This window comes from Diadema antillarum, unplaced genomic scaffold (assembly GCF_040938485.1).
Source record: "Diadema antillarum isolate AM-2024a unplaced genomic scaffold, OU_Dant_1.0 scf00000167, whole genome shotgun sequence".
Classification (NCBI taxonomy): Eukaryota; Metazoa; Echinodermata; class Echinoidea; order Diadematoida; family Diadematidae; genus Diadema; species Diadema antillarum.
The window spans coordinates 3152771-3178799 of record NW_027271056.1 but is presented as its reverse complement, the minus strand read 5'-3'; the positions used below and the strand labels follow the sequence as shown (position 1 = coordinate 3178799).

At 38.5% G+C, this 26029-nt stretch overlaps 1 protein-coding gene across 1 annotated transcript in view; it reads right to left on the bottom strand.

Annotated features, from left to right (window-relative positions):
• Positions 1-9694, bottom strand: part of LOC139722574 (methanethiol oxidase-like) — a 42553-nt gene extending 32859 nt beyond the window's left edge. Inside the window, exons 1-2 of the mRNA XM_071633864.1 lie at positions 9512-9694; positions 5207-5382 (exon numbers count right to left, since the gene is read on the bottom strand). Of these exons, the coding sequence (XP_071489965.1) occupies positions 5207-5382; positions 9512-9533 (198 nt within the window). The 5' untranslated portion in view covers positions 9534-9694. The remainder of the gene's footprint in view (positions 1-5206; positions 5383-9511) is intronic.
• Positions 9695-26029: the final 16335 nt, after the last annotated feature.

Sequence of the window (26029 nt, the reverse complement as noted above, 5' to 3'; positions counted from 1 at the left end):
ATAAAAATGTGAAGTGTTTGCACTTCATGCTTACAAATGAGCTGTAAAATATCTATATGTTTACTTTGGGAGAAATCAGTCACGGACAGACCTGACAAAGTCCAAAGAACTTCACTAAGATACCCTCATTTATGTCCTGGTATAGAGTGAATACAAAGATATATCCATTCAGATGATAAAAAGAAGATGCGTTCATCTCTTTCATTTTATCTTTTTTTCTTTTGTCTCAGTGATATAATTTTTGACATAATTTTTCCTGTCTATATTGCTAAGACCTCACCAGGACCAAAGTTGAGTTGAACTATGAGATAAAAAAAAAAAAAAAAAAAAAAAAAAAAATACTTGTTTTCATTTGCTGTTCACACACACTTTGGAAGTCATATACAGACCAAAATTTGCATTTCTTAAAGTTGATGCTGATCACAATAACTTGCGATATGTCTATGTTTGAGTGTTTGCATCACATTGCAAGTATCAATTTTTAAAACCTTCATTTTGAGTGATAGCAGTATCCCATCAACATCAAAATGTGAAAAGGCTGACACATATCATCCCCACAAACACTCATGATTCATACAGTAAATGATATTTGGAGCTAATGACATCTAACCTTTTTTTTTACATTTTCAACATGAAAAGGTGAGCTAAATAAAGGTAATTCATGGCACACATTAAACTTTCTTATGTGTCATGTGGGGAGAGAATGGTTAGATTCAATGCAGCTCTCTGATTTATTTAAGGCTGCCTTACTTGAAATATGTGAAAATGCAATTTGCCCAACATGTCAACCATCACAGAAACAGATGTATCTGTTACATATTACAAAGGAAACCAATAAATCATCATCATCATCATTGTCATCACTTGACTCATAGTGATAATAAAATCAACAACAATGATAATCATGATCACAATGATAAAATTACTCAAGTTATTGTGTAAACAAATGGGGACGGACGTACATATGGATGGACAATTTGAAAGCATAATGCCTCCAGTACCCTTCAGGTGGAGGCATAAAAATGATAATTATGATATTAACCACCATTTTCTGTTTCATAAGGACAAAGATTACCACATTTGAACAATGTTCAACAAACTGAATACTCCTTCTAATGGTTTGATTCTAAAGATTACCCCTGAGTGCTCCGAGGAAATATAATGTTATTTATTTACTCTGCAAGAGAGCAGTCACGGACAAGACTGCCAAGGTCCACCACGGTACTGAGCACGGCTAGGAAAGTGAACTGGTAGCGTGATAACCCAGGGAGGTGAGAAACCTCCCTGGATAACCTAAAAACAGGTGCATGTAGCTCCACCAGTTGCACACACACACATACACACACACATACACACACACACACACACACACACATACACATACACAAATATTGCATTTTGGGGCAGGAAATGTCCATGCACAGGAAAAAGTGGAATCTTAAAGGACAAGTTCACCTTCAGAGACAAGTGAATTGAGTGAATGCAGCAATATTAGCAGAACACAGGAGTGAGAGTTTGAGAAAAATTAGACAATCTGTTCCAAAGTTATGAAGTTTCTGCTCAGTCACTGCTGCATGAGAAGACTGTTACAGCTTGTGATGTCACATGGGTCGAAGAATATAAAGGAAATGTAAAGAAAATTCAACATATTTTCACTTTCCTCGCATATAATGGAAGAACACTTGACTTTCCTCATTCAGAAGACAGAGGAAATGATATCTACATTATAACATTTATGTCAGTGACAAGGCGAGGAAAGTGCACTTTAAAAAAAGAATAAAATCATGTGAAATTCTCTCTATATTTTCCTTTTATTCTACGCATGTGACATCATACTCTGTAGTAGTCTCCTCATCCAGCAGTGACTGTGCAGATACTTCACAAATTCATCACTTTTGAACAGATTTTCTGATTTTCCCCAAACTTTCACTGATGTGTTCTACTAATATTGCTGCATTCACTCAATCTAAATGTACATGAAGGTGGACTTGTCCTTGGACTCCCTTTCTTTTTCAGAAAATATCAGAATCTATTCATTTTTTGTTTTTTGTAAGTACTGTGTATGGGCAGCATGCCAATGTCTTTGAGCTTAGCCAATGATCTGTGTGATTCATACATAGAGATCAGTGGTATATTATAGGCAGACTGGCAGGCAGGAGATCCCTGTATCGGATGTCACATGACCAAAAATAAAAAATAAAACTGACGATCGAGCGGAGGAATGAGCATTTTATTGGCAAAACACCTGAACAAACTGCCAGGATCTGAAATTCTATACTGCTGAGGAAGGTTTTTTCTTCATTCCAGTTTTTTGCTCACACAGGTAGTTGCCTAGCAACTTCCAAGGAAAAACTTGAATGTGCAGAAAACTGCTGGTATGTTTCGTGTGGGGTTTTTTGTTTTGTTTTTTGTTTGTTTTTTGTTTGTTTTTGTTTTGTTTTGTTTTGTTTTGTTTTTTTTTTTTTTGGGGGGGGGGGTTGCTATCTAAATGCCCCTTATGCAAGTGCCTTCCTGACACATGAGTATGGTAAATGTATATAGCCATATTGGTAAGCTGCTGCTCCTAAAGAGCATATGAAATCAAGCGGTACAGCTTCAACCAGTTCGGCATATACAGTGATGTTTGGATATCTAATATACGGCACCGGTTATTGTGGGAATATTCAATAATGGCTTGATTGGAGAATGCAACTTGCACAGTAAACGCAAAGTAAAGACCCAACACAAATCATACTACCCCTTGTATTCTCTGCCTATTTCGGATGTTCCGAGAAATACTACAGTTATGACTATACAGACGTTCCTACAGACGTTCTGTTGAGCTAGTCCCTTAGAATATAGTAACCTGATAGACCACACAACATGAAATCAGAGACATTTGATATTGTAAACAAAATTAACTAGAAATATCACTTAAGGTGATTAATACCCCCGCCCCGTGACGACAGTCTTACCCAAGGAATGATCTTTCCTTGATCTTCTGCCATTTAAATGCCGTTACCATGGCAACGCAGCTTCCGACACGTCCGAAAAATGTCTTGCACATCTTCCCACCAAGACTATTGTGTGTGCCACATTTCATAAGCTTTTGTCAAAAACTGAGGAAGTAGTTCAATCAATAAGATCTTTCCTTGATCTTCCGCCATTAATATGCCGTTACCATGGCAACGCAGCTTCCGACACGTCCAAAAAATATGTCTTGCACATCTTCCCACCAAGACCAATGTGTGTGCCACATTTCATGAGCTGCAGTCGAATACAGAGGAAGTAGTTCCATCCGCAAGATCTTTCCTTGATCTTCTGCCATTTATATGCCGTTACCATGGCAACTAAGCTTCCGACACGTCCGAAAAATGTCTTGCACATCTTCCCACCAAGACTATTGTGTGTGCCACATTTCATAAGCTTTTGTCAAAAACTGAGGAAGTAGTTCAATCAATAAGATCTTTCCTTGATCTTCCGCCATTAATATGCCGTTACCATGGCAACGCAGCTTCCGACACGTCCAAAAAATATGTCTTGCACATCTTCCCACCAAGACCAATGTGTGTGCCACATTTCATGAGCTTCAGTCGAATACAGAGGAAGTAGTTCCATCCGCAAGATCTTTCCTTGATCTTCTGCCATTTATATGCCGTTACCATGGCAACTAAGCTTCCGACACGTCCGAAAAATATGTCTTCCACATCTTCCCACCAAGATCAAGGTGTGTGCCACATTTCATAAGCTTTGGTCAAAAAACTGAAGAAGTAGTTAAATCCGCAAGATCTTTCCTTGATCTTCTGCCATTAATATGCCGTTACCATGGCAACGTACTTTTGGGTACTGTCAAAAAATGCGTCTTGCACATCTACAACCAAAGGCACACATCTGTACCAAGTTTCATGGAAATTGGGCAAAAACTGAGGAAGTAGTTTGCAACACAAAATTTTCCATCATTTTGGCTCATAATATGTGTGCTGTTACCATGGCAACATACTTTTTGTCACTGTCAAGAAATGTGTCATGCTGACCTATATCCTAAGACAAACATTCGATATGGATTCCATGAGAATTGGAAGAACACTGATGAAGCAGTTTTGCCATGAAGCATTTTGCCCTATATTTTACCAATAACATGCCGTTACCATGGCAACGCACTTTTTGCCACTGCGGAAATATGTGTCTTGCACATTAACATATTCAGATGAACATCTGTACCTAATTTCATAAAAATTGATCAAAAACTGTGGGAGGAGTTCGCGACGCAAAATTTGTACCCATTTTTGCCCATAATATGCCGTTACCTTGGCAACGTACTTTTGGGTACTGTCAAAAAATACGTCTTGCACATCTACAACCCAAGGCACACATCTGTGCCAAGTTTTATAGGAATCGGTGGAAAACTGAGGAAGTAGTTCGCGACGCAAGATTTGCAACGGACCAACCGCCCGACCGCCCGACCGCCCGACCGCCCGACCGTCCGCTGATTCCTATATACCCCCTTCAAACTTCGTTTGGCAGGGGTATAATGACAGAATAGAAAATACAAAAGCAAAAAACACACAGTGAAAGCACAATAAAGCATAAATAGAATACAATCAAGCACACACTGTGGTTCATCCGATCCTTTACTTCTAAAGTTTATGCCTTTTAGACACAATTTAAGTGACGTTCAAGATGATGAATAAACTGAACTAAATGATACACAAAACCATTACAGGTACTAGGTGTTACAAAAAACACTTCCCACTTTCAATCGAAAGCTTTATATCAGAAAACACTGTCACTGAGTAATAGCTGAATAGTGTACAATTTAGTTGGAGGTAATTTGAATATGACAGCATGAATCAGTTTCATATAATCTATGATTAATTTCAAAGTGAACTTCCAGATTTTGGTCAAATTTGAACTCTTTGTAAAAAAATTGAACTTTGCACAGGAACCAATGATGTGTATGCCAGTGCGTGCTCACAATGACCCTGAATAATACACAAACTAACTCAAAACTATCTTAAAAATCAATCTTGAATTTCATGAAACTGAATTATGCTTTCATTTTTGAATTACCTCCATCAAACTATACTCATACTATTACTCCATACACTATTCAGCTATTCCTCCTATCAACGTCAGTGTTACCTGATATATAGTTTTAGAACTATTAAAGGTCAAAAGTGGGAAATGTTTTTTTTTTTGTAACAACTAGTACAAATTATAAGCTCACCTGGCAGTAAGTTGGAGACAGTGGGTCCACATCAACGGTTGCCAGGAAGTCTGGCTTCTTCTTTCCTGTAGGGGTGTTCCTTCGGACCGCCGTCACGTAGAGCAACTTCTCCCTCGGTGCGCTCAGTGCGGCCTTCGGGGTGGGATAGCCGGGACCATCGTCACCACAGCAACCCGCTGGAGGAGAAACGTAATTAGATGGTTCTATGAACACAACTTTCTGCTACACATAATAATATAATGTGGTACGTCTTTACCTCACACTCCTAAATAAATGGGTAAAGAAGAAATGTGATTTCAGATTTTCAAAACACCAACAACATAAACAAAAAGCAAATATGACTAGAAGTGTTGCCATGGTGACTAGTATGCATCAGCACTCTCGCATTATTCTCCCAAAAGGTCTAGTTATTGACAATGCGAGACAAGTTTCCATGACTGGCAAGGAATTGGAAATGTTTAATTGTTTGAACATTTGATGGCACAACCCAAAAATGTTTTGAGAGACTATATTTCTTGAACCAAGTCTCACTTGGATGGCAGATCTGTTTAATACAGTAAGCATTTGGAAATTTTAGCTTTGTTACTTGATCTTTGACCCTTGCCTTTTGACCTCATGGCCCACAACTTTCTTAAAATATTCACCAACTGGTAATACAAATTTAAACTAACTTTCACAGATAATGTTTTGAGATATTTTCAAACTATGGGAAACTAGGGAAATTTAGCATTTTCATTTGACCTTTCACCTCATGACCCCAAACTTCCTACAAAAAACAAACAACAAAACCTAATGTCAGCAGAACATAGGCCCTATAAGTTCAACATTTCATGAAGATAGCTTTCGCCATTTCCGAGATGTGGAAAAGGTGACATTTTCACATGGCTTATTTGTATAAATTTTCATGTGCATGAAACTTATGCGAATTTCACAGGAGAATTGATTTGCAAAAGTAAAATGCACTTAAAAGTTGCTTTTTTCTTCTACATGATGCATTAAATATCCATTTGCGAATTCACAAAAGTTACTTTCATGACACAAATGCATTTCTGGTTTTACAGACGAGTAGTCCAAAAGCATTTTCTACAGGATCTTTACTAGGCAATTCATGTATGTGAGAATGACTTCAGGCATTGTGGAGAAATGGTGAAATAGAGAAATTTGAGGCATTTTACTGTGACCTTTGACCTTTAAAAAAAGAAAGAAAGAATGATCATTTGTACCAATGTGCCCATGGGCTAACTGTGAACTGGCTTATAGGCATGAGAAGAGACATCCTTTGTATATAAGCATGGATCCTACTAGGGTGCTTGGTATACTGGTCATATTGTATGACTGAATAGGGATCTAGGTTTTGAGGTGACAGTGAGGTTGAGCTTTCAGCAATCCTTGCATTCATTCGGACATGATATACAGACAAAAACACACACAAAATTGCCAATTTCCTTCTAAGTTAAAAAGAGCATTCCATTGACCCTTGACCCCCAAAGCACCTCACCAAAAAAAGAAAAAAGAAAAAACAAAACAAATAAAAACAAAACATTCTGCAGCCCTTTGTTGTTTGAGCTACACTGAATCCATGTGCTTTGGCCTCTCCCTCACCATTATGCACTAATAATGAGTTTAACTGAATATTGGTATCTTCTGTTATAATTGTTGTGCTCAGTAAAACATTACAACAATGCACAGTAGTCAACCAAAGATGGGTCCTCCCTGGTCCCTCCATGATCAATGGGATCATGTATTTTCCCTTTATAACCTACGTCAAAGGAAGAGGTTACTGTAAAATGAGGAATGTTCGCGTGCATTTTAATTTCGCGAGAGCCAAGATTCGCGAAATTATAATGCACGCGAAAGTTCTGGTCTACACTATATGCATTAAATGTTAGAGGCAACTCGCAAAAATTTCGTGCCCCGGAAAAGGCAGTCGGCTCCAATTCGTGAAAAATTTCATGCCGCGAAATATTGTGTTTTACAGTATGTTTTCTTTGGTGTTGGTTTGTTTGCCTGTGTGCAAAATAACTCAAAAAGTTGAAAACAGATTTACATGAAACTTACACGAAAGGTTGAGAATGACACAAGTAACAGATGATTAAATTTTGGTAGTGATCCAGGAATTTGTATGGATTTTATGAAGGATTTCCGATACTTTGCCAAGTATAGAGTCAATGAACTTAGGAGTTCAAGCTGCGCATGCACTTATTTGAAGTTTTCATGTGTGTGCTCTAGTTTTTGCTAAGGCGATGCGTGCTGCACAGCTGGAAGTTGATGACATAACAAAAGGCTTCTATATCGGGGAAACTGAGCGACTTTCAGCATGCATACGTATGGGTGGAAATCACTGATCTCTATAGAAGAACAAGATAATTGGTGGAAATGAGCTGCATGGCGGTGGTCTGCATTCTCAGAGCGCTTCTCTAGTTTTTTTTTTTCTTTCATATGGCTCAAAATTTGTTTTTAAATGGTGGAGTGTTTTTTTCACTTGAGATTTCCTTCGAAAGGGAGCATCTGTTTGTTTGTTTTTCTTTCTCTTTGAACTCTTGAGAAATTTAAAAAAAGGGTAGATTTAACATTACTGAAAATATGTTCCCCCAAATCTCTGCATTTCTCAGACTCATCCCTTCATCTAATGCCATTTGAACAAATTTTGATGACAACCACGGCTGAATTTTAGATACACAACAGTCTATTAGACCTTTAACCAGTTTAGGACGAGTCCCGAGTATACTCGGGCAGGTGTATATGGGAAACATGTTGTAGCAAAATCAGTCTGTCTTCAATGGGTTAAAGGCATAATTTACCAATGGCAGATGAAACAAAAACCCAGCATTAGTGCTTTAAAATAGTTCTAGAATGTGAGCTGGGATAGAAACAACCACTGTGAAAATTTGAATCCGTATATAATCGATGTCAAGTATTGTTAAATACACAAAATGTGAACTATAGTTATAATAAGAATGCTTCCAGACTAAACCGTCTACAGTTATGGTTTATTGAGAAAATTACTCATATCTCCTTAAATTTTAGGCTATGTTGCAAAAAATTTACATGGTAGGATGTTTTGTGATGCAACAGATCTACACATATGCATTAAATATGATATCTTAAACATTTTTAAAATCACTGCATCCCAAAGGTAAACTGGACCTTTAATCTATCATGGCAAGCTGTTGCGGTGGGGATTCATGTTTTGAACATTCTTAAGTGAGATAATGAGAAACCTCTTATGAAATATGAAAAAGCATGTAATTCTAAGAAGGATTCAACGCTTATTTGATGAAAATTGGTTTTCAAATGGCTGAAATATTAAAAAAAAGTGATAATAATAAAAGGCAAGAGACCACGCCTTTTATTAGGATCTCTTTGCTTCTCCTGGTTTTTGGATATCTCAGCCATTTCAAAACCGATTTTCATCAAATAAACTTTTGATAACCCTTAAAATTGCATGCTCTTTGACATCTCATAGAGAGGTTTCGGAAAGACTTCCATATGTACCCCCCACTATTATACACCTACATCGTACATTGTTGTATGAGCTTCCTCTGATTTTTAGTCTGCATTTCCCTAAGACACCGAGATCAATGTTACCCTAACTCTAACCCTAACCCTAACCCTAGTCCTAAACTGAGTAAACTCTAATCCTAATCCCAAAGCCACCTAAACTTATTCATGTTACTTATAACTTATTCATGTTACTTATACATGTACATGACACATAGCGCGGGGGGGGGGGGGGGGGGGGGGTACATATGGAAGTCTTGCCGAGGTTTCTGAATATCTCGCAAAATGTTAAGAGCTAAATCCTCACCTCCACCAGAACTGTACACACCCTTAAACCAGCAAGGACTGCACTGAGAGTATTCTAAAAATATCGCTGCTCTCACTCAGTCGAGCCACATTTATAAACTTTATTTGGGTTTTGGTTTCCTGTAACAGGACTTTAGTTTAGTTCATTAGCAAACATTCATGTCATGAGATTTTCATTTTGTTTGGTTTCGTATGAGTTCTGAGATCAATTCAGAACGCAAAATTATCTCTGGAACTCACAAACAGCCTAAAACAGATGAGGTGCGGGGCGGGCAGTCACCTGAGATAGCTGTAGGGGTGCTTTCGATTGAGCATTTTTCGGAGAATGCCTAATAGTGCGAACGAGCGATGCGTATCCTAAAAATACTGAGGCCGGGAGGTGACTGGTCGACCTCGCAACAAATAAATCTCTCATACGCACACACACATCGAAATATATATAGGAGATACTAGGGGCCTCCTTGACCTTGATTCTAAAATTATACATAAAATGTGTACCTTTTGCGGAAGAGGCCTGCATATTGCTCGTTAAAATTTCTTCACCGTCGATTGGTCACAAGTTCTAGGCACCTGCGTGTAGCTAGTCCCTTCTTCCAGTCTTTCTTCTTCCGCACCTGTCCGGCTGGTGGTTACTGCGGTAGTGCCTGAAATGATCCCCAGCCAGGTCTCGTCCGACGGGAAGAAGCGATTTGTGATAGAGCTGTTGTGCAAGTGATAGCGTGATTACCGCGTGTTATATTGAGAACTTTGGACCCTTCGAACAGCCAATGGCCTTGGGAGACAAGTGGGCACGAATCGGATTCATAGGGCGCCGTATACTCGTACTCTGCTGTGCGAAAAAAAAAAACGTAGCTCCATGGTATAAACATAATCAGTTTCCTATCACCTCCCTGGTATAATCAATTGTCTCTCTAAATATATTTAAATGAGGATTGTTTTTTTTTTAAATCTGAATATATACATAGAATTGTTCATCAAACTGTCATAAAAAGAAATGCACCTACTGAAATATTTTACATCTCCTGCGTGGTAAACACGGCATTGAAGTGAGACAATGGTATAACGACGTCCAATTTGAGCAAAACACTGATAAGTACATGCATCGTATAATAAACCGCGTTACTCATAAAGACCGTAGAAAAAATACCGAAGGGAAAAAAGTTTCATTGCATGTTGAATACCAAATAAACAGTGCTATTCATTCCGGTGATAATACTGTAGGATTAAAAAATTGTAGGAAAAAAAATACAAAGGGAAAATAGTTTTATTGCATATGTTTAATGACATCGTGTACAGGGCCTACAACGGGGGAGATGGGGGTATATAACAATGATTGTCAGTGTTGACACCATCCTGGTCTATATAGGATTACGAGAATGACATTCAAGATGAAATGCGCCAGTTCCAAAGAGGAGAAGTGATAATAAAAAAACGAAATAAATAGAGCAACTGAAAGGGGAAAATATTTCCGTAGGAAGTGAGGGTACAAAAAGCAGAGTAATCTTTGCAACCTTGTAAGCTGTTACAAACAGATTTCCGTACGAACATAATGTGGACGATCAATACTGAATAAGTTCAGTTCAGTTCAGTTCAGATCTCTAGTCAATGTCTATCAGTACAGTATACTGTATGTGTTTATTCATCGCTTCGTAAATTTCGTCAACATTCTCATTGTGAGAAAAAAAAGGGAGCGCGATTTTCTCTTGTATTACTGATCAGCTGTAGTCCATGCGATTTTCATGATATCACATCATGTAGTTCATAAATCGATAGGTCCATGTATAGATTAAGTTTGTGAAATCAATTGTGGTCCTTGAGCAATGAACCCAATGCTCTACTCTGAAAACCTAAAACAAATTACACTTAACAAAGATGATGGCATGGATAGCAGCTTCAAAAGAATGCATGAGTGGGGGCTCACCGTAAGAATGCATGAGTTATAGGATATTCACATATTTCAATGTGTAGCAATAGAATTTCATTACAATACCGCTTGCTTAACAAGGTCACGTGTGTATAGAATTTATGCATGCTTTCTTCTTTTGTTCTGCTTCCTTGAGCTTCCACTTATGCATTCTTGTGGTGAATCTGCTATGTCGTCATCCTTTTTGTTACAGATTTTGAAATCATTCTTATTCCTTGTGCCAATCACTATAGATTCTAAAATTCTTTACCCATTATAGCCAATTTATAGTTGTTCAAATGTAATATATGTCTGAAAATCATCCGATCAAGTTCTTACACACACACACACACACAAAATGTCTCCAAAAGTCGAAAGATTACATTTCTCATAAGGATCAATTCAATCCTCTCGTGATTGCGACCTCAAAATTACATTGTGCACTGACAGATTGCCAGTAGTGATGAACTAAAATATGCAACGAGAGTTGACCCTTGTTTTATTCATATGATTATAGGTATTCACTTTATTCATTTCCATTTTCATATTAGAGTTGGTTTACAAAACATTAAAACAAACAAACAAACAGACAAACAAACATGACTGCATGGTATCAAAATGATTGTGGCGGAAGAGAAACACAAGAATAGGTTTCTTGAAACTGATCCCTATTGATAAACAAATATCATATAATATGCTTGGCTGGCTTGGTGCTTTGTTTCACGGGAGAAACAATAGTGACTATATTATACTTGTCGACAATCAGCCGTTACATTTCGACTCAAGAGGGCGGTTTTAGGAAACCATGTTCGTGCTATTTGAGGTTCAAAATATCATGAGTTCAATACTAAAAACGAAATTTGTAATTCAATATACATTGTATATCAATATATAACACCAGCATTGGGATATAGTTAGCGGTTGTAGTATGCGTCTTCCTGACGCTTTGGGGTCATTTACAATAGTTATGTATTCTTCACTACGGATGGCTTTTTCAAATTTCCATTGCTTATGCATATATTTATAGGGATCTATGAAATCCTACTTCCAAAACCAGTTGAAAAGATACAGCCATCATCTTCCCTCTTTGATCTAGAAATCTGAGCATCCCTTTTTCTAAAGAGAAATTTTCCACTCGCTATTTGATAGATAGAAAGTTAAATCAAACAGTTAATAGAACAACGTTTCATAGCAGCAAACAAAAGATATGAAATCCGAGAAATGTTAAGACTTTATGGTTCATAAGAGTAATAATAACAATGCATTTAATATGAGATGAGGTAATGATTTCAAGCCTATACGTCTTTTGTTGAACTGTAAGCATAACTATATATCCCTATTTTTTATCAAAATATAACAAATAACAAACAAATGATATGTCTCCTTCATATACCACGTTCTACAATGTATAAAAGTACTCGACAGTAATAACTTCTACAGAGGGGTCGAAATCGTCAAAATCATTGGCCACATTCCGTTTTCTTACAATAATTATTTTCCTTGTACATACAAAACATGCGTCTAATGCAACCAATAAATCTCCAGACTTATGAGAGTTAATGTGTATTTCACAATGTTTAGCTTTGATGAAAAATGCACTTGAAGAGGTGGCTCAGTAATTGATTTGTGTAGTACTCGACCGTATAGTAGTACTCGACTCGTCGCAGTGTCGGCCATTCCACACTGGAAGACTCCTATAGTCTGCCCTCTATAGGCTTAATACATGTATCTACCAAGGCTTTGAGTGATTATTTTGTGTTGGGAGTCTGTCATATCCAAATTAATGATTATTGAGTGCATCGAATTTGTTTGTTTGATTGTTTGTTTGTTTTTTGCAACGATATAAAAAAAAACAGCGATTCTTTAGTGTTTTAGCAGTAAATATTACAGGCAATTGTTATACTCGGGTTGGACTCGAACCAGCGACCTCCTGATTGATAGACAGTTATACGTGACTGCGTATCTATTCAAAATTACTTTTTACGTCGATGAAGGTAATTTGTCAGTCAGTTGCAATTAAAACAACTCGATGCAAGAACAATTAATTTGAATGAAAATAAAGCAGTGGGGTCCAACCCGCTGCCATAAAGAATAAGAACCATCTCTGGCTATTGGGTAGAAGCTCGACGATAGTCGAGTGAAAATGGCGACAATCAGGAGGTCGTTGGTTGAGTCCAACCCAAGTATGTATGCCCATAAATATTGAATAATCGGTGTCTATTTCAGCCCATGATGGAACTTTGTCTGATCATGTACAGTACTACGAGTGTTCACTGGTTCTCCTTTGGTGATGTCATAGAGCTTTAGCGCCACCTACGGCTCATCACGGCTCATCATTGGCCAGTCCCTTGGCAACAAAGAGCGAGATGCGACCACGGATGCGACCCCTTGTGAAGTTCATACCCTGACTTAAAGGAAAACCTACGGGATATGGTCTGCATTATCATCTGTGGGCGACCATGGAGGTAGCCTTACCCTATGGCCCTCTTTTTTTTTCTCAGCGAGAAGGGGTTGACAAAGGCTACCACGATAGTGGAAGACACACAAGTCACTATGTTTGGAAAACATGACATACCGACTAACTCGATTATAATTGCCACTATTACTGATGATACTACATTACTTTAACAGTATAGGTTATCAAAGCTCTGTTTACGATCCCCCTGGGTAAAGGCCTACATCTCATATTATTCACATACTCCAGAAAGAATACGTGGTACACCGTGAAGCCTTCTACCACCCAACATCTCGTTGTTTCTCGGGTAGACCCTATGAGCATATCAGGGTAATTACCCCGGCTAAATACTGGTTAGTGATAAGGTTAGGGTAACGATTAGGGTTAGGGTTAGGTTTAGGGTAAAAGTTTGGGTCGAGGTTAGGATTAGGTTCAGGATACGGATTAGGGTTGGGGGTGGGGGAGGGTCCGGGGTAAATGTCCAGAGGGTAATTGCCCTAGAAACCCTATGAGGCATCATCCATGCTTCCCTCTGTAGTCAATATACCCCATTTCAGTCGAAGCCGAAGAAAAACGCGTCATCTTTCCGGGGTTGCTCTTCGCTGACATGGCTTGACTTGATTTGACATCACTGCTCTTGCGTGGAGATGCTTTTATCGAAACTCTTCAGAAAGGCATCCGCCCTCCATATTATTCTCTCTCTTAATACTATACCAGTAGGCTAACTTGTTTGGTTACAATGCCAATGTAATTTTGAGATGGCAGTCCTGTGTACAACCGTCTTCCTATTCTCATTAGGATGTCGAGTGTGAATAGTATACACGTCTTCTTTGTCTTGTGAGAAGATTCGTCAACCTTTTAAGTTAGAACTTAGTTGTATATTCATCATTGTGGATTCATGTCACCAGTATGTTCTCACCATGAACGACAGCCAGCAGAAAATAAAATGTAATTCAGACTGATGTATCGGCAACAAAGTAAAGGGAATTGTATAGAATTCTCTGCGCTGATAGAGAAACTGTCGCATTGGAAGGTTGGACGCGCTGAAATCAGCAAAGCGCTGAAATCAGCAAAGCGCATCTATAATGCATCATCCTGTAAAAAAGAAATTAGGGATGCGAGTCATTCATCTCGCTTCACTTAGCACAGATTGGCATCTGGTGCTGTCAGACTACTCAGACGCGTGATAGATTGTTGTTGTAATCCCATATAAATCAGATGCAATGACTAGATTGTAATACAAGTGATATGGATTGAGACTGGAGTTTTCTTCCTGCTGGTGTTTAATTCAAACAAGTGCATGTACATAGAAACTGACTATACTACACGGGCACAAAACACCGGCGTGGCGGAAGTGCAGCTTGAAAAGCTTCAGATGATCTTTGTTTTGATGCTTTTGTTTTGTCCTTGTCATTATTGGGTCAATTATAATTTGCTGGACGATCGTCTTTGCCTTTTGACATTGATTACTTGCACTACAGTGCGAGATTTAATAAGTGTAATAGGCACCTTTAGTCCCTATTGTTGTCATGTGTCCGATGGCTCGATATGATGATACTGTTCATTAGAATCGTTATCTACATCCATCATAAAAAAAAAAAAAACACTTGTAGACCTGAATTGATGTGTGATCTTTGACCTTGAGGCTGATATGAAATTATCGAACGCTATGATTTTCTATTGTGTTGCGTCACCAACATTCGAGAATACAGCCAAGAACTATATAATACAGTATATCGACTACAGTCTCTTTACACATATTAGTGATTCCATTGTCCATCCAACGTCTACATGTTGGTTTCAACACCCCTTTCACAGCAACACGAGTATATAGTATTAATCATCAGCGCCGATGTTTTCCCCCTCTCTTCTATGTTGGAGCTCCAGTTTCTGCGATTCCTCCTCTGTATAGTTTTCACGGAAATGGCAAATTGAGAACATTTTTGCCAGGATGCGTGTGGGGGGGGGGGGGGGGGGGACAGAAGACGGCACTGCAAATTTGTTGCAAAGTCATATTTCCTGGCTGGGGGAAAACAAACAAACCTGTGGCCAACCTTCTTTTCGTCTTTTTCTTCTTCGATTATGACAGGGACTGGGGGGGGGGGGGGGGGAGAAAACGAAAGAGCTACAGTGCACTCCCGTTATAACAAACAAGGTTATAACGAAATTAGAATTGAGGCCGTAACATTATCCTACCTACATGTTTTTTATCACCATTATTATTATTATTGTTTATTTGCTCCGTTATAACGAAATTTCGATATAAAGAAAACTGCCGGTCCCCAGGACTTCGATAGAACGGGAGTTCATTGTAATGTTTCACAATCTCTTCATGGGGGGGGGGGGGGGGGGGTGCTGAAAAGATGTTGTTGTCGTTGTTGATCAGCTATTCGTACTATGAACATTCCAAGCTTACGGCTTTAAGTGCAAGTACTCAAACAGGCATGAGATCATGTCGGCCTTGGCGTTGAACGAGCAATTAAAACGGCTGTAAATAAGACCATCTGTTACGCTTTCCCCCAGCTCTCTCTTTAAATAGTAATTATAGCTCGATGTCGCTCTGCAACTGATAAAATCCCCAGGTCAGGGCATGAATCACTTCCCCGTTATACCCGAGGGAGGAGTGCTGTACCGTACTCATCATCGAAGACCTGTCAGCGCCTATTATCTTTTCTGCGGTGCAATGCGAAACTCCGGGCCCGCGACGACGGGGATGTCAGGGCTAATCACCTCGTTTGGCTCTCCCTCTTCGCATCGGGTCTATCGTCCTGTTTGCTTAGAACAGGAGACTTGAATGTTATTTATGACCAGAAATTTGTTATGCACAAACGCCTTTGTATAATGAACAAAATAACACACCGTCACGTCCTCAAATGAATACACAAAAAGGACGGACAGAAAATTTTAGGGAGACGAACATCCGATCTACACTCACTCACTAACCCGATCAGATGAAGACGATGACGACGATGATGATGGTGATACTGATGATGATGACGATGATGATGATGATGATGATGATGATGAAGTAATAATCATAATCATAATGATGATGATGATGATGACATGAATTGAGCAGCTTGATTCTAAATCTAAGGCATTTTATTCCTTTATCTTTTATTTTTAATTCATTTATGTAGAAGTCAAGAATGTTTTTATCCAATTCGGTACAATAATATGTTTTTAGTCATGTGACTAGCTACGATTTCTTTTTTTTTTTACTTGCAAATGTAGAAAGCTCTGTAACCAGTGGTAAAACATTTCCGCATGTCCATCACTACTACATGTACTTGATTGAAAATAATGACAGCAACAGCAATAATGCAGAGGCATAATTTTGTAACGAGCCAACTCCATCTCATGAGATATGTAGCGCACAGCGAGAAGTCAGTTGCATACAACTCAGGACAAATAAAAGGTAGGCCTACTAGTATACAGTGTTGTATCTTTTTAAATTATACCTTATTTTACTATCTCTCGCTATGGTTTCATAAGGAAGAGTGAAAAATAAAACGTTATTTACTGACGTGTTTCGTTGTTCATTGTAATTGATTCGGTTGAGGAATTTTCAAAAGCGTTTGAATTACTAATGTCATCAATAAGTCTTAAATTTGCAACGCCTCCAAGCAGTTCTAAATCCCCGTTTCTCACTTAGGTTGCCAGATTCCTCTTCATGTATCTATTCGTTATTTTGTTCATATGAACTCATTTGTTACCAGTTTTGCAAAGTGACCGCGTGAAGTTCATGCATCGCAATTCATGGGGTGATAATTATGTTTTGTATCATCCCCTTTTAATTTCCTCATTACAATCCCCCTCCCCTCCCATCCCCTCCACCTCATTCTTAAAGGACAAGTCCACCGTCATTAACATGTGGATTGAGTGAATGCAGCAATATTATTAGAACACATCAGTGATAGTTAGAGAAAAATTGAACAATCCATTCAAAAGTTATGAATTTTTGAAGTTTCTGCTCAGTCACTGCTGGATGAGAAGACTACTACAGCTTGTGATGTCGCATGTGTACAACAATATAAAGAAAACAAAGAAAATTCGACATATTTTCACCTTCTCGCATGATAAAAGAACACTTGAATTGCCTCTTTCAGAAGGCAAGGGGAATAATTACCTATCATAGTACGTCAGTGACAAGTTGAGGAGATGCATGGACTTTTTTTTCAAAAAAAAAAATAAGAATTGTGAAATTCTCTTTAAATTTTCGTTATATCGTTCTACGCATATATGACATCATACACTGTAGTAGTCTTTTCATCCAGCAGTGACTGTGCAGAAACTTAAAAAATTCATAACTTTTGAACGGATTGTCCGATTTTCCCCAAACTTGCATTGATGTGTTCTAGTAATATTGCTGCATTCACTCAATCAACATAAGGTGGACTTGTCCTTTAATTTCTTTTTCATTCACCATTCCCTTTTCCTCTCCAAGTTTCTCTTGAAACCTCCGATGCACGAGTTGAGTACTTTGCCATTGTACCCCGAGACCGACATTTTTTTTTTTCTTTTCCCCTCTCTTCATTCACTTTTCTTTTCACAAACTTTCGTCGCACGAGGGAGGAGGTTAGGGTCGGAGGGGAGAGGGAGGGGTCTATCAATGGTTGTTTGTAACCCTTCTTTGTCCCCCTCAATACTTGACAGGTGCTTGAAAGACGAAACAAGTGTGACGGAAATATCACCGAACGTACCCGGACTTCATTGTGCTGCAACTCGAGGTCTTTCCGCGCAACCTATAATCAAGCTGCAATCAATTTCGGATATGACATTGTGGCGTAATATTGGCAAGTATACGCGTGTCTGTCGGGAGAAAATCAAAACAAGCTGAAACAGCGATAAAAACAAAACAAAAACAAAAACATACCATCTTAGTGGTCAGATTTTGTTGATTTCCTTGGCACGTATTATGTATGGAACATTATATGCTTTTTAAGATATCGCGGTTCGTTTATCATTTTTGTCTTTCACACTCTTACAGAGTCCTTCAAACGAAAATTTTAGTATTGGTACATTTTCTTCATTTCACTGTATTTGTCCATTCATTAAACATGGTGCGTGCAGTTGGGCAGTTGCAACTGTCACAAAATAATCGCCTTAATCTTTTAATTTCGTCGTTCCTACGTGGAATCGTGGTTCTCATGGAACGTTAACCGTCAAACTTATTCCATGATATAACTTGAAGTATTTCAATCATATTCTTCTTTATTTTCAAAACTAATCTTTGCACACGGCCGAGCATCTTTCAAGGGCATGGTGTGCTGGTAGTCACTAAGTTCGCACGCGACCAACACAGTTGTTTGAAATATTTTATTTAGCGCCCTCTCTCATATTGAAATGGAGAACTTTTACATATGAGACATGCGACAGAAAGCACGTTGTTAGTAATTGTAAATACTACAGCTGCAATCCAGAAATCGCATTGTATTGATACATGTATCACACAAAACAATAAACTGTATTCATTTTGAATGTAAGGTGGAATTTATGAGTCATCTGCAGTACTCAAAGAATACGGTAATTTTCATTCCACACATTTATGACGATACAGCCATACTAGATTTGATATTTCAAGTAGAAAGTGTACTTTTTGAGCAATTTTGTTTGTCTGGTTTTACCATTTTTTCACATTCAAATAACATGTTGTGGAATGTGATATGCAGGTAATCTATCATCCTGATGATCATAGATGATACTTCTTGAAAAGAACACACCAGGCAACCACTGAAATGAAGTGTACAGCTCCCACTCCCCCCCCCCCCCACCCCCCCCCCCCCCCCCCCCCCACACACACACACACACGACATACACGCGAATACACAAATCCATCGCCAATTCCGGCGACTGTTTAGACAAACTCACGAAACTAAATGCATGGCATGTGTCATCAACTACAGGAGGCTGTTATCATGAAAACGAAATAGGTCAAAGCCACGAGTCAAATACAGTCTTGCGGGAGAATAGACCTGCCCTTGATGTAGTCTGAGCTCCATGCCTGTCTGTAGTGTTGAAAGCCATTCGAGCTCGTCAGTAACTCCCGGATGGTACTGGTTGAGGTGAGGATTCAGCTTTCAATGTTTTGCGAGATATTTAGAAACCACTCTATGAAATTGTAAGGAGCATAAGGGGAATTGAAAGTTTACCTGATGAAAATCGGTTCTGAAATGACGAAGTTATCCAAAAACAATTAACAAAGAGATCCTAGTATGTATTATATAGTAAAAGTTGTGGCCTGTAACATCTTATCAGGATCGCTTTTTTTGGATATATCTCAACCATTCATGACCAATTTTAATCAAATAAACTTAATTCCTCGAAGAATTAAATGTTATTTCATATTTTATAAGAGGTTTCTCATTATCTCACAAGTAGGAGCCTACGCACACACGCACGCACACACACACATACACATACAAAATTAATTGGAAACCTGCAGCCCACATCTAAACCAAATTTACTGTACCATCCAAAGGGGATGGCTAGTAACTGATCAGTGGGAATCAGTGGGAATGCTGAGAGATGATTGTTCCAATCCTTGTGGGATTCATTTAAGAGTACATTATATATCTACTGTTGTGTGACAATTATTTGCTTCAGAACGGTCTCATATTCAAGTAATGTGCAGTTTAATGTATCCAGGTTAGCATGCCTGTACAGTGACGGGGCATTAAACTGCACATTACTTGAATATGAGACCGTTCTCAAGCAAATAATTTTCACACAACAATAGATATATAATATACTCTGAATCCCACAAGGATTGGAACAATCATCCCTCAGCATTCCCACTGATTCCCACTGATCAGTAGTAGCCATCCCCTTTAAACTTTGCGTCATTTACAGTTTACCACTCTCACAACTTAAAAACAATCACACGAACATAATGTCAGGGAACGACCCACAATGGTAATCAATCCAAGTACTATATAGTACCTCGATATTTGTGTGGAAACCAGTGACGAATAACATCTAAATTTCTACCTACGTCAAATCGAGAAAACATTTGAAAAACGTTTAGATCTCAGACTAGTCATCAGTGCTGAGTAACCCCTCACGTACAGTTTGTATTGATGTGTTTGTCTTGATTCTTCACTCACCTGAATACCAAAAAGGTCTACACTCATTCACAATATGAGTCGATGCTCGAAAAGATAATACCCATCTGACAAAACGAAAATAATTATTGATATGAATGGCACGTGCCACTTCTCCTCTGAATGGACTATGCTAACCATGATTATAATTAAGTTTCCAGATTTCATTACACTCAGTAGAGAGGCAGCTGTGTTCGTTATGGTTACTGAGAGACGACATCGGAATTATCTAGAAAACATGACGATTAATTGGCAGACTGCTGCTTTTACAATCCTGAAACCGAGAGATGGCATAACTAACAGCTCAGTCTGATGATATTCGTCATCAAAATGCCATTTCATGAAAAACATTAGCATTTCTTTCAGTTAACCCTGAAAGTCCCGCTGGTAACTACAGCGCCGTATTAAGTCAATAATTGTATTTTCTTGAGAGGGTTGAATACCATAATAACAGGTAGATAGAACCATAGGTGGAGCTACATAAACAAGAGTATCTTCACAATAAAATCAAGAAGGTTTCCTCCTTGATAGAACCAGGGAGGTGGGAAGCTTTCTTCCCACCTCCCTGATAGAACCAATTCACCACTCCAGCTACCATTACCATGATGATCAGACCAGGGAGGTGGGACGGAGACCACAAGGGAAGCTCATAATCGGTTCCTTATCATCCGCCCACGGTTTGCCCTCAAAGTCAGAAATAGCTCAGGTTCAACTACCAAGCATAGTCTACGTTTCAGGAGTAAGGTGTTCTTACAAATCAAAACGACAGCAATAATTCGACAACAACAGCAAAACAACAAAACAAAATTAGTCCATGGGCCAAGACCAGATTTTTACGATATTGATACCACTTAAAGGGACAAATTCTGCTTATGCATTTTGAAATGGTGTGTATCTGTAGATGATATTTTGCTATGATAGCAATTCCAGAGAAGTAGCTTAGTCTCAGTATCAGCCGTTAACCCTCATAACTCTAAATACCTTTTTTAAGCTCGGTAAACCATGGACGGCACAATCCGCTCCCTCTATCATTTCAATATTTTTCTATCAATTGCTCTGAAATGTGGCACAAATGTAACTCAAGACATACTCTACAAAATGGTACCATCAAAACTTTTTTTGGAAACCACAAAGAGGGAGCAATTTGTCAAAATACAAAGAAAACAAAGAGAATTCCATTAAATAATATTAAATCAACTAATTTTAAGACATATGTCGGGCAGTCAAGGCGAAATTGCAAATAATTTTTGCTGTTGATTTCTATTTAGACATAGGTAAAGACACATTTGAACTTCATGTTAACCTTTTCGGAGCATTTACAGGTCCAAATCTTAAGAAAATGGTGTTTACCACAGAAAAAAATCAAGACAAAACACAAGAGGGCGCTGTAGTTTTTTCAAACTTGATTGAATACTTCCTTTAAAAGTATAAAATTTTATTATTTTATGTTGTGAATACATAAGATAATAAGTAACAAGAAGCTAAAAAAGGAACGGAACTTGCTTATGTTTATTTGTTGCCATGGTAACCAAAATACTTTAACACTAATAAAACATATCTTATACAACGTATATGCGTAATAAGTTTCGGGAAACGACATCAAATTTGGAGGTGATCAGACAATATATGAAACTTATAGTGAGCAAAATTTAAAATTTTCAGTATCAGCGGAGCACCTCTCTCTCCAAATTTTTGCTATTTTGGAGATAATAACAATTCACCCACTGTCACATAAACAAATGCGAGGAATCCCCATTCCACACACGCAAGCTGTTGCATTCTTCGTGTTCTTAGAGTTGTTATTCAACTATGCGATCAACACTTTGGAGAATATTTAGGGGAAAAGAGTGAAAAAACACGGCATTTCAAAGGACACTATCAATGGCGAAATTGTGTCTGTCACCTTTTGTCAAAATCATGATTACTATATTCGTAATCAAATAATTCTGTACCTCTCCAAATAACCAACATTTCGATATCATTTTGACATAGACACCTCAACAAACAACTCCCAAGTACCAAAACGTCAATAGCGAGATATCTACATAATTTATTCAGCAAAATTAAGAGCGCAACGAGCGATAACAAAACATCCTTCTTAATACTTATAATTCTGCAAAACGGGTGAGTTAATGTTACTAAATATACGAAACACTCTTCAGAGCAAATTTACTTCGACACCTAATGGAAAGGATAAAGTGACAGGAAATAGGATAGGCAGTGCCATGATAATCATACCAAAAGATATACGAAAAACGAACATTAATTCTAATTCAAACAAACTAATGAGCAAACACAAAATAGGCACGCAGATGTATATCATGGACGTTAATCGAAAAGAGAGAGTTTTGGGGCGGCTTTGTTCTACTGTCTTGTTTTTATATAAAACGATTTTCGATATACTGGGGAGTAGCAAATCTCCGCAAATGCAAATAGAGCTATGTCGACGGAGCAAATTAGTGCTTGTTGCAGAGTATTGTCAGAATTTTCAGAGCAATTGCATTTTGGTAGAGTTTCACAAGTCTGGAACAGGGAAGAATTATTATAACGATCCCCTGTGACACAAGGTATAAAAAAAATCCAAGTAGATACCGAGAAACAAATAGAATTGCTAAATCGAAATTACTTTGCTCCTTGCTGTTATCTAACTGTGTATATAATGAAATTTACATCAGTACTCCGCTCTTCCGCTCTGTATAATCTCATCATTTTGAACTGTCATCTTTATTGTGATTACTCCATAATTCCAATTTTCATTGTTCTTCCAAACAGGAAATTTATTATCACTTATCTTATTATGCAAGCCTTGATTAAGCTATGTCTTAAAATTATTCATTGATTCAATAGTCACTCATCCAGATGTGGCCCTTGAATTGGCTATAAAACTGTATGAAAACAACCTTAAATATTGTTAGTTCTTGCTCGGCAAAAGATATGAAAATACGCTCAGTGGAACGTAGCAATATATCGTAGAAATAAATTTCCATGGGTATTTTAGCGAGAAAATGAATGGCAATGAATGATAAGAAAATACCGTTTTGCGGTGACGTCTCCCATTCCATACATTTTTTCCTACATAAAGAGAGGTACCATGTAGAACAGCATTTGGATATGGCCGCGGATGCCTTGAACGTAGACTATCACTCCACAGAGAGATACACCGTGTTCAAAACAGCGCGCTCCGTAGAGACCGTGCTTTATCGTTCTGTGTATAGTCTCGGTTCAGACGCGCGGGCTGATTATTAAATCCCAGAATGCATTGATAAAAGACTTCATTTTTCATGACTAAGCTACTCATTTGGAATTGCTATCATAGTTTGATACACTTATATATCCCTAACAAACAAAACGGCACCACGAAGGTTTTGTCCCTTTTGGTGGTACCAATATCTGACCTGGCCCATGGACTAAATACTGTTACTGTAATTCGGAGGTATACCTCCGAATTACAGTAAAGGCCACTTCGTATCGAGCATATACCATGCTCGATACGAAGTGGCCTTTAATCAAAGACACTCTCGCTATTTATTGTCAGCACTGACAGTCGTAATATAAAATAGGGAGGTATTGATGAACAGTCTCACATCCCTGATTAAAACCGTGAGAGTCAGTTTCGTCTTTGGAGCTTGTCAGTGCCTGGGCGTTCTGATCACTTCTCTTACAACATCCCCTCCCCCCCCAGCCTTTTGTCAAGGCTCTGTCGCTGTATGGTGAAGAGAGCCCAGCTGAGTGGGGTCGCGCTTGGCTGGGCTCGCTTCGCTCGCCCGTTATGGCCATCATAATAGCGAAAGGGCCTTGACAAAAGGCTAGTTACCTCTCTGCTTGGACAGAGAATAAATACGACATTCACACAGCTGGGTACATCAGTCTAAATGTCTTAGTCTTGATTTCAAGTGTGATTTCAAGTAAAGAATAATTTGATGTGAAGGGCGTAATTTTTGTGCGGAAACCAATGGAATAATAACCCTCAAGATGACGTCACCTATATAGTACATCCACATGCGCAAAGGGTACCAGTATTGTGAAATTTATGGATATCAGTGCTTTGGGAAACCATGTGTTATGTGAACTTTGAAATTCCCCAACATTAGTTTTGTCGATGCACGAGAAACTGAACAGATTTGTTTATTACTTTGATTTACTGTATCTACTAAGTCTTATACGTGAACTTGATAAATAGAACGGGATTTAACTCACAGACATTAACATGGATCGCTGTTATTCCTTCACATCGCAGATCCGATTTTCTTCGTTCTAAATTTAGATCAGTTCTCGAGCTCGAGCACATTCAATTGCTGATTACAACAAAGGGGTTCCTGGCAAACTTGTTCGAAGCATGCCTGACTCGCCAATATAGTGCACGCAGGCTTATTCCACGTTATACATTGTATAAACAATTGAAATACAATCTACATCATGTCGAATAATCGGCATAATCGATAAACAATAGTTCTCTGTACACGCAAAAGTCCACCATACGCGCCCGGAGTTGATATAGGCCCTACAATAATTTGAAAGTGTACCCGGGTGGATGAAATAGCTCGATGCTAGTTCCGTATAGGGGAAAAAAACCCATGTAAAACCAACAATATCTATGAATTGAAATACACACCTTTTTGGTAAACCGTTCCATTGTGACACTTAATGACACAAACAATCAGCACAAAACGGGAGAGCGGAATTGAAATATCCCGCACATCCTCTTGTACGTGCAGAGATAACCGTTTTCAAGGGCCATCGCGAGCCGAAACAGTCAGTGACATAAATACGGCAGTGTGAACTCTGCAAACTGTGATTATTGTTCATATGCGGAAAAGGCGTAATTATAGCGCACCACTGTTATTTGATAATTCAGTTGGTCATAAGTCAATTTGACCTCTGCAATTGCAAGGTTCGCCCATCGATCTTCGGTGCTCTAAGAATGTGCATTATAATGTATAAGATTTTTCACATTGAGGTAAGCCGATCTGTTGTGATATTTTTACATCCACAGGCTGGCAGAAATATTTGGTAATTGAAAGGTGTAAGTGAAGTTAGGTCATGCTTCCAAGGGCTCGCTGGATATCCTGTGCTGGTGCCTTGATATGACTCTGTTTCGCAAGTACAGCAGTTAGATATGATCTTTGACAAAGACTATAACGAAAGGCCCTACTTCAAAGGCCCTTTACAGTAACAATAGTCACATCTATCGCACAATGTATAAAGCTGTACCGGTTTGAAACACCACCATCTATGTATATGATCCATGTAACCACACCTGCTTGCTTAAAAACACCGTATACACCCTACAAAGTATATTATTTGTGAGACCGTGTGACTAGTGCACCTTTCTTTAAACACCCTGTACATCATAAAGAGGCCGTGTGACCTATACCACATGGCGGAAATGCCCGCATCGATTCCTTGTCAGATATTTATGACATCATCGCTCCGGATTAGGCGATTGAGAATCAAACCATCCCATGTCATTTTCTCTAATCCCTCTCGATCTTGTTGCGAACTAGCCAAGGCCTGTGGATTTTGTTGAATAATTATTAACGTACTGAAAACCAAAG